A 9,869-nucleotide genomic window follows, 5' to 3' on the forward strand; every position below is an offset into this window, starting at 1 on the left:
GGATGTTTCCACTTGTGGGAAAGTATAGGACCATAAAGTATATCTCAGAATTAAGGGCATCAACTTAAGACCAACATGAGGAATTTCTTCTCTTGGAGGGTTGCGAGTCTTTAGAACTCCTTCCCTTAGAGAGAATTATGGGGTCACAGGCCTTGTGTACACTTAAGACTGAGAAGATTGATTCTTCATCTGTTAGGGAATCAAGGTTTACAGGGTAAACTCAGCAAAGTGGACATGAGGAATGTTGGATCATTCATGATCCTATTGAACTGCACAGCAGGCTAGAGGGCTCGATGACTTACTCCTGCACCTATTTGTTATGGTCAAATGTGTCAATCCACACATACTTATGTGTTCACACCCAGACTTATCTCCTATTTCCCAACTGAACTTCCTCTTTCATAGGAGGGAAGACACACTTACCGCAGTGGGAATGTAAATAAACAGCGAGTATCCATAAACGCACACTATCTCCAGGAATGAATATGAGACGATGTTCATCACTTTGTTATTTCTCCACATTAGAAAGCCCCAAAGGGCGAGAGGAATAAGCCAGGCATAGGTATAGATAGCTGTAGCTGCTATAGAAACTACAAAGAGAAGTGTAGTTACATTGTAACATTTACAAATTTATTATACTATTTATTATTTATTATACTATTTACTGAAATCCATGAGAAATTAAATACAACTCTTTTATAACACTAATAGTGACTTCACAATCTTTAGTTCTTGTTTCCTGCTTTTGCCATGTTGTGAATTTGATCTGAAATGAAGTAAAACTGAGTAACCAAGTAAAAACAAATTTGCAATTCTGTGGCTTTGTCTAGTCTGTGACCCGGAATGAATGCCTTCTTATTAAAAAATAGTCGCATTATATAATGGTGATTCCATATTTTATGACTGGGGAACACAGTTTGTATTAAACAATGAAACGTGTTTCACAATACATATTGGTTAAACAAAGAAAAAATAATGTACAGATTTTTCATATTTTTAATTTCACAATAACAGACTACTTTAATTTTGCTTCATGATAATGGAATTTAGGGATTTTTGGAAGAGGGGATTATGGATTTTTGCTCAGTTGGGTCTGGGCAAAGCTTGCTCAGTGTTCTTCCATTTAGGATTCTTACAGAATACACAACTGAACTGGAACAGAATACTCTAACACTACATCACGCAGTGTCATGCAGCTTATTTAATAGAGAAGAGTGTGTTGCAGGAAAAGGTCAGGCAGCATCCAAGGAGCAGAAGAATCCCCCCTCCCCACCACCCCCTTCCCATTCATCTCACAGCCCCGGCCCACAAGCCTCATTCCTGATAAAGGGCTTATGTGTTTTGGACATAAGCCCTTTATCAGGAATTAAGCTTGTGGGCTGGGGCTGTGCGATGAATGGGAAGGGGGTGGGGAGGGGGGAGTTTTCTGAGAAAGCGATAGGTGGATGAAGGCGAGGGATAAGGTGATAGGTCAGAGGGAGGAAGTGTTGGACAGGTCTAGAGGGCGGTGCCGAGTTGGAGGCTTGAGACTGGGATAATGTGAGGGGAGGGTAAATGAGGAAGCTGTTGAAATCCACATTTATCCCGTGTGGTTGCAGGGTTCCAAGATGGAATATGAGGCATTCTTCCTCCATGCATCACTTGGTAACGGTTTGGTGATGGAGGCGGCCCAGGACTTGCATGTCCTTGATGGAGTGGGAGGTGGAGTTGGTCTTCAGCCATGGGGTGGTGGGGTTGGTGGGTGCGGGTGTCCCAGAGATGTTCTCTGAAACAATCCGCAAGAAGGCGCCCTGTCTCCCAGATGTAGAGGAGACTACACCGGGTGCAACAGATGCAGTAAATGACATTGGTAGAGGTACAGGTAAATTTATGGTGGATGTGGAAGGATCCCTTGGGGCCTTGGACGGAGGTGAGGAGAGTGGTAGGGGCACAGATTTTACACTTTCTGCGGTGGCAGGGAAAGGTGCCAGGAGTGGGGTGTGGGCGTGGACCTGACAAGGGAGTCGCGGAGGGAATGGTCTTTCTGTAATGCTGATATGGGTGGGGAGTAAAACATATCTTTGGTGGTGGGGTCCGTTTGGGACTCCAGGCATCTTTCCCTGCCACTGCAGGAAGGGTAAAACCTGTGTCCACACCACTCTCCTCACTTCCGTCCAAGGCCCCAAGGGATCCTTCCACATCTGTCAGAAATTTACCTGTACCTCTATCAATGTCATCTACCATATGCGTTGCATCCAGTGTGGTCTCCTCTACACCAGGGAGACAGGATGTCTTCATGTTTCAGAGAACATCTCTGGGACACCCGCATCCACCAACCCCACCGCCCCGTCGCTGAACATTTCAACTCCCCCTCCCACTCCGTCAAGGACATGCAGGTACTGGGCCTCCTCCACCACCAAACTGTTACCACCTGATGTCAGGAGGAAAAACATCTCATATTCTGCAACCACGTGGGATAAATGTGGATTTCAACAGCTTCCTCATTTACCCTCCCCTCACATTATTCCAGTCCCAAGCCTCCAACTCGGCACCGCAAACTGGACTTGTCCATCACTTCCCCCTCTGACCTATCACCCTCTCCCTCACCTTCATCCACCTTTCGCTTTCTCAGCTACCTTATCCCAAATCCCACCCCCCCCCCCTCCCATTTATCACGCAGCCCGGCCCAAAAGCCTCATTCTTGATGAAGAGCTTATGTCCAAAGCATCGATTCTCCTGCTCCTCAGATGCTGCCTGACCTGCTGTGCTTTTCCAGCAACACACTCTCGACTCTGATCTCCAGCATCTGCAGTTCTCACTTTCTCCTAGATCATTTAATAGTATTGACAAGTTGAAGATTATATTTTTTCTTTTCCCATGGCATATTTGAAAATGTGTTAGGTTAACATTTTTGTGTTAACTATTCTGGTATACATTAAAGGCAGAAAACTGCATGAATACCCCTTCACTGTTAAGTATATTTTATTGTTTATTTTCTTTACAGTAAATGGTAAGTAGGTCATCCACATTTGTAGATCAGCCATATATTACATAACTGAATGTAATAGAAGAGGAATTACATACCTACAATTAAACCAGATGTATCCTTGCTTCCAGCTAGCTTTAAATCTTGTTGAAAATAAAACTCTAAATTTATGAAACTTCTGCAGGAGTCAACTTGTGGAGGACAGTATTTTTCTTTTAGTTTCAGCAAGTAGTCCCTTTACTCACAATTTCTGTCATGATGATTGCAAATGGAAATCGAATTGTTTTGATTTTTAGTCCCCTTTCTTATCAGAAGAATTAACAGATGTGAGGGGCACAGTTCTACCTCAATTAGCAGGGATTTGTCAACCCTGGAGATTCCTTCAGGGTAATGAAAGTTCAGGCCAGGTCTTTCTGACTAACAACAAGGGTTAAAAGGGATAGGTGGACATATGGAGCTGAAGTCACAATGAAGAGCAGAGCTAACTTGGGGGACCGAATAGCCTATGGTCTACTCCGGTTCCTAATTACTACATTTGTATGCTTAGAAGAGCAATACAGCTTTAACCACTTAAGCGTTTGTTTCCTGTTATTTTTGAAAATAAAATGTAGAGGTTTACACCACAGAAAACAGTCAATAAAGTAATTGCACTTGGCTTGCTCTCTGAAAACCTATCAGTTAGCTCCAGCCCTCTACCCTTTCTCCTCGTGAGGCCTCTTCTGGAGTACTGTAGCCCTGCTGTGGATATTATTAAACTGGAGAGAGTTCAGAAAGGATTTACCAGGATGTTGCCAGGAATGGAGGGTTTGAGTTATACAGATAGGCTAGGATTCTTTTCACTGGAGTGTAGGAGGTTGAGGGGTGACCTTATAGAGATTTATAAGATCATGAGGGACATAGATAAGATGAATCGCAAAGGTGTTTCCCCTCAGGTAGAGGAGTTCAAAACTAGGGAGCTTTTTTTTAAAGTGAGAGGAGAAAGATTTTTTAAAAAAGACATGATGGGAAACTTTTTTACACAGAGAGTAGTGTGTGTGTGGAATTAACTGCCAAAGGAAGTGGTGGATGCAGGTAGTTACACAATTTAAAAAGACATCTGATAAGCACATAAATTGGTAAGATTTGGAAGGATATTGGCCAAACACAACCAAGTGAAACGAGTTTGCTTTGGGAATATGGTCAGCATGGACTAGTTAGACTGAAGGGTCTGTTTCCATGCTGTATGACTCTATGTGACGATACATCTCCAGATATCAATCCAAATCCCTGTTAAAAGCTGTTGATGATTCTACTTCCATCGATAAGGCATTTCATGTCTTACAGCACTCTCTATAGTGATAATCTTAAATTTATAGTCTCAAGCTGTAGATTCATATATCAATGCAAATTCTATTTACCTATTTATCTTAACAAATGTGCACAGACAGCTTTACCACCAAGTGTGCCAATAATATCCTTCAGATATTACTCGCTTAATTGCCCTACGTTTCAGCAGTAATCACATATCAAAAAGTACTGAGAAGATTGGAGGAGTCAATTCACTATCCTCACCAATATTTATCCCTCAATCAGTACAACAACATAGTGTCTTGTCAATATCACACTGCTGGGAGTTTGAAGTGTACAAATTGACTGCCTGCCATGTGTTCTACAGTACAACAGTGACTATACTTCCTGGTCTGTAAAGTGCTTTGAGATGTCTGATGGTCGTGAAAGGTATGGTATATTGTAAATGCAAATCTTTAGAATTGACTCTGATATGCTGTCAGACATCCTCAGTTTGAAACCAAAGTCCACAGTCAGGATATTGTCAGCACTGGAAAACAGTGCAAAGGATTAGGGAATCATGAAGTAGTGGGTGGGTTTTAAAAGCACGTAGATTATAGAAAGTCTGAAGATGGTAGAGAATTCCAAAGGTTCTTTGTGAACTGAGATTTATTTTCATTAAAACAGTGAAGATGTCAGAGGAGGGACAAGCATGCAGTACAGGACATGAGGCCTCACCTCCAGAAACAGAGCAGCCTTACCCTATCAGTTACTGCACTTTCCTCATGGTGATTTCAAAATGGAATTGGCAGTTGACAGAGATTGAGGAGCTGTCTTCTGCTCATGCTCTTAGCAGGAGATGCAGCTTGATGTATATGACCAGATAAAGAACTTTGCAAACAATTTTGTCACTACCACAAAGTTCTTTATCTCATCATGTGCATCAAGCTCCATCTCCTGCAAAGAGTGCGAGTATACAACAGCTCCTCATCCTCTACCAATTCCATTTTGAAATCATCATCAGGAAAGTGCACTAACCGCTTATGTGGGGTCGCTCCTTTGCCAGAAGAAATTCAGTACTAGCCCAATATGGAATTGTAGAGTTGGGGAATTAAAAGCACACAACAATGCTCGTTATCCAATAATTTGCTGATTTGTGCAGTGTAAATAATATTCCTCAATTAAATTATATTTTCATATGATTTAAGAAAGAATTTTCCATTTACCTTTATGGAACTCAGGTACATAGCGGTAACCACGCTGGCCATGGTGAGTCAAGAAATTTGCAAGATTGCCACTTATTGCTATTGCAAACACAAGTGTGGCACATATCCAGAAGGGACCTAATTAAGACATTTCAAAAACAAACTGTTATATCAATAAACGAGACAACACCTTTAGTCGAATGTGCTCTTCCATTTTTCTTAATCATAAATATTACAAAAGAACAATTCCCTTTAGATTTGAAACTTTCACCAACTGAATATTCATGAGCTTTGCTCCTCCTGTTGGTTATCACGATGCAAATACATTTTCAATTTCAGAATTTCCTGTTGGGAGGCTTAGGCAAAAGGCATGATAAAATAAACAAAAACAACTTGTAAATGAACTTAGTTTTTGGTCATGATTTCTGCTTTTCATGAAGTCATCCATGGATTTATCCTTCTTACCTCATCTAACTATATAAAGTTCTATTCTGTTCTTTTGAGCCTCTCCAATTTCCTTTCAAGAAGTGCAGTAATGTTCTTGCATCTGTGTTTTAATTTTATTTTCAGAAAATACACTGAGATTTATAGAACCCATATACATCCTTCATTCAAAGTTAGCATCTAAAACTTCTGCTTACACATTGTATATGTTAGGGAGATGAGATAGGTTTATTTTGAAAGTAGTAACAGGACATTCCGTATTCATGTGAATTGTTTTCTAATAACAATTACAATTCATACTTACCATAAAGATCTGGATTACTCCGAATATACAACCTCACAAAATTTTTGCCAGGCAATGGTAAAAGGGAACCTTTTATTCTGTCCAACACCTGTTAAGCAGAGAATAAAATTACCAATTCAACCTCCAGAAGTAGAAGCCATTCATCCGAAAACCGACTGACATATGTGGAGCTTCTAACTGGCTGTGCAGCTACGCAGCTTAGATGGGATATTGAACATCACCAGTTGCAAGTTTCGTTCCAAGTTATTCCAGACAGGGAAATAAACTGCCATTCCTTCAGTGTCACTGGGTCAAAATCCTCAAAGTCCCTCACCAGTGGCACTGTGGGATTACCAATACCAAATGGACTGTAAGGGTTCAAGAAGGCAGCTCAGTACAACCACCTTCTGAATGTCAACTAGGGATAGGCAATAAATGCTGGCTCATCCAGCAATGCCCCCTTTCCATAACTGAAATTAAAAATAGTTGATGCAAAGCATTTGGACTTAGTACTCTATGCAAGATTAAGAAACAAAAGACGCTAGGATTTCCTTCCCCAATCATTGCCTGTTTGAATGTGGACAGTGAGTAGGATGAGATAAGACTGTTCCACCACCAAACAACATTCTGCTGTCACTCACTGAGTGAAGATGGTAATTTTGAGAATGCACCAGAAAGTTGTTAACATCCATAGAACCAAGCAACAACACAAATCAGTGCTTACATTGGGCAGAATGGGAGAACAGGATGAGAGAATGTAATAGTTAAGATGTTGCCATTTTTATTATTTTTTTTATTAAAAGCACCTGCTGGAGAAACCAAAATGCAACTACCTGGTAGGTGTCTACATCAAAAAATGTTTGATAATAATCAAATGTCCAAAATGGTGCACTCTTCTTCTGTCCTGCAAGCAACTGTATATAAAAAAAGTAAAGACAAACTTGGTCAAAAAGATTCTAATACATTATTGTCAAATTTTCTTTCCAAAATAAAACCCAGACAATTTAGTTCTGAGAAATGGCACATTTTTTCAAGTAAATGCAAATAGAGGAGCATATAGGAACACAGCTGAAGTCAGAACTTAAATTACATTTACCATTAATATCAGTAAACAATCAAAGTTTGTGCGAAGATTTGTAGCTCGGGTGCTCGTTGTTGTGGTTCTGTTCGCCGAGCTGGAAGTTTTTGTTGCAAACGTTTCGTCCCCTGGCTAGGCGACATCATCAGTGCTTGGGAGCCTCCTGCGAAGCGCTTCTTTGATGTTTCCTCCGGTGTTTATAGTGGTCTGTCCCTGCCGCTTCCTGTTGTCAGTTTCAGCTGTCCGCTGTAGTGGTTGGTATATTGGGTCCAGGTCGATGTGTTTGTTGATGGAGTTTGTGGATGAATGCCATGCCTCTAGGAATTCCCTGGCTGTTCTCTGTCTGGCTTGCCCTATGATAGTAGTGTTGTCCCAGTCGAATTCATGTTGCTTGTTGTCTGCGTGTGTGGCTACTAAGGATAGCTGGTCGTGTCGTTTCGTGGCTAGTTGATGTTCATGTATGCGGATTGTTAGCTGTCTTCCTGTTTGTCCTATATAGTGTTTTGTGCAGTCCTTGCATGGTATTATGTACACTATCATAGGGCAAGCCAGACAGAGAACAGCCAGGGAATTCCTAGAGGCATGGCATTCATCCACAACTCCATCAACAAACACATCGACCTGGACCCAATAAACCAACCACAACCACTACAGCGGACAGCTGAAACTGACAACCGAAGCGGCAGGGACAGACCACTATAAACACTGGAGGAAACATCAAAGAAGCGCTTCGCAGGAGGCTCCCAAGCACTGATGATGTCGCCTAGCCAGGGGACGAAACGTTTGCAACAAAAACTTCCAGCTCGGCGAACAGAACCACAACATCAGTAAACAATATCATGATTCTTCTCAAAAAACCACAAAAAAACCGTGATTCATTTCTAATGTAATATTACAAGTAAAGAAATCAAACAGTGAGATGGATAGGTAAAGTGAAAGAAGACCACTTGGAAGCATTAAGAAGCATATAGGATAGTTGCATGCATTTCTGGAGTAAGATTGCACAGATATTAAGGTGTACACATGAAATGATCAGTGAAAGGTTTTAAGGTATTTTAGGCCTAATATACTTGTTCTAAAATTCAAGTGTCTTTACCTTACAACCATTAGAATATAACTATTTCATATTTTGAGATATACAACATGAATTTAATTTTTGTATATTTGCCATTACAAAGTTACTCACCTCTGCTTTATCAGAGTCTTCATTCCCGAGCAAATCTTCATCCTCATCTCTTCCCAACTTGCCTGGTGGGCCTCTCTGATTTTTAGGTTTATCATTGGTGTCCGTTATGCTTATTGTGGTAGCATCTGGATTTGCTGCCAGCAGATTTGTGGCATCATCAAACTCTGTTCATTATAAACCATTTGGAAAATTAGACAATGATAAAGGCACAATACAATGCAAGTTGATGTTGTAAATTAATTAAGAAGTTCTATTACTTTTGAATTAATAAAGTTAGGAACATTGGGCTCTCCAAAAGTAAATACTGAATCAACAGAGGGAACCATCAGTGAATTTTTTTCTTCACTGTCACTGTTCCATGCCTTAGAGTTTCCAACTTTCACCCATTTCACCAATAGCTGTCATAAACATGTAGTCCTGTTATAGATTTCATAACGCACTCTAATCTCCTTTTAAAAATGGACGTGGCTCCAAAGAAGGATCATGTCCACAGGGTTGAACAGAATCTCCATACAGCACAGAAGCAGAAATGGGCTATTTAGCCCATCAAGTCTGCTTTATAATTCAATGTGATCATGGCTCATTTATCAATCCTTAAATCCACTCTCTTGCCCTTTTCCCCATAATGCTTGATTTCCTTCCTAATTAAGTGTTTGCTTATTTAGGCCTTGAATATAATTACCCACCCTGAACAGCCCTCTGTGGTAAGGAATTCCACAGATTCACTATCCTCAAAAGAAAAAAAATTCCTCCTCATCTCTGACTTAAATATGTGACCCCTTATTCTCAGATTATGCCCTCTGGTTCTAGACTTGTCCACAAGGGGGAGCAACCATTCCTGTCAAGTCCCCAAAGAATCTTAGAGGTTTCAAAAAGGCCACCTATCATTCTACTCTATTCCAACAGGTACAGGCATGGCCTATTCAACCTCTCCTCATAAGACAGTCCCTCCATACCTGGCATCAGTCTGGTGAACCTCCTCTAGACTGTCTGCAGTGCTTGTACATCTTTTCACAGATAAGGAGCCCAAAACTATTCACAGTATTCCAGCTGTGGTCAGAGTAGCGACTTGGTAAAAACAATGACTGCAGATGCTGGAAACCAGATTCTAGATTAGAGTGGTGCTGGAAAAGCACAGCAGTTCAGGCAGTATCCGAGGAGCAAGAAAATCGACATTTCGGGCAAAAGCCCTTCATTAGGCAGAGTGCCTGCAGAGTGGAGAGATAAATGAGAGGAGGGTGGGAGTGGGGAGAAAGTAGCATAGAGTACAATAGGTGAATGGGGGTGGGGATGAAGGTGATAGGTCAGAGAGGAGGGTGCAGTGGATAGGTGGAAAGGAAGCTAGGCAGGTAGGACACGTCATGGGGACAATGCTGAGCTGGAAGTTTGGAACTGGGGTGGAAATGAGGAAACTGGTGAAGTCCACATTGATGCCCTGGGGT

The 9,869-nt window shown here is 41.2% G+C and overlaps 1 protein-coding gene across 1 annotated transcript in view; it reads right to left on the reverse strand.

Moving 5' to 3' along the window:
* yipf1 (Yip1 domain family, member 1) overlaps positions 1 to 9,869 on the reverse strand; it is a 32,066-nt gene that overhangs the window by 10,172 nt on the left and 12,025 nt on the right. Inside the window, exons 3-7 of the mRNA XM_043699628.1 lie at positions 8,428 to 8,591; positions 6,997 to 7,077; positions 6,185 to 6,272; positions 5,458 to 5,574; positions 424 to 590 (exon numbers count right to left, since the gene is read on the reverse strand). Of these exons, the coding sequence (XP_043555563.1) occupies positions 424 to 590; positions 5,458 to 5,574; positions 6,185 to 6,272; positions 6,997 to 7,077; positions 8,428 to 8,591 (617 nt within the window). The remainder of the gene's footprint in view (positions 1 to 423; positions 591 to 5,457; positions 5,575 to 6,184; positions 6,273 to 6,996; positions 7,078 to 8,427; positions 8,592 to 9,869) is intronic.

This window comes from Chiloscyllium plagiosum, chromosome 11, assembly GCF_004010195.1.
Source record: "Chiloscyllium plagiosum isolate BGI_BamShark_2017 chromosome 11, ASM401019v2, whole genome shotgun sequence".
In the NCBI taxonomy this organism is placed as follows: domain Eukaryota; kingdom Metazoa; phylum Chordata; class Chondrichthyes; order Orectolobiformes; family Hemiscylliidae; genus Chiloscyllium; species Chiloscyllium plagiosum.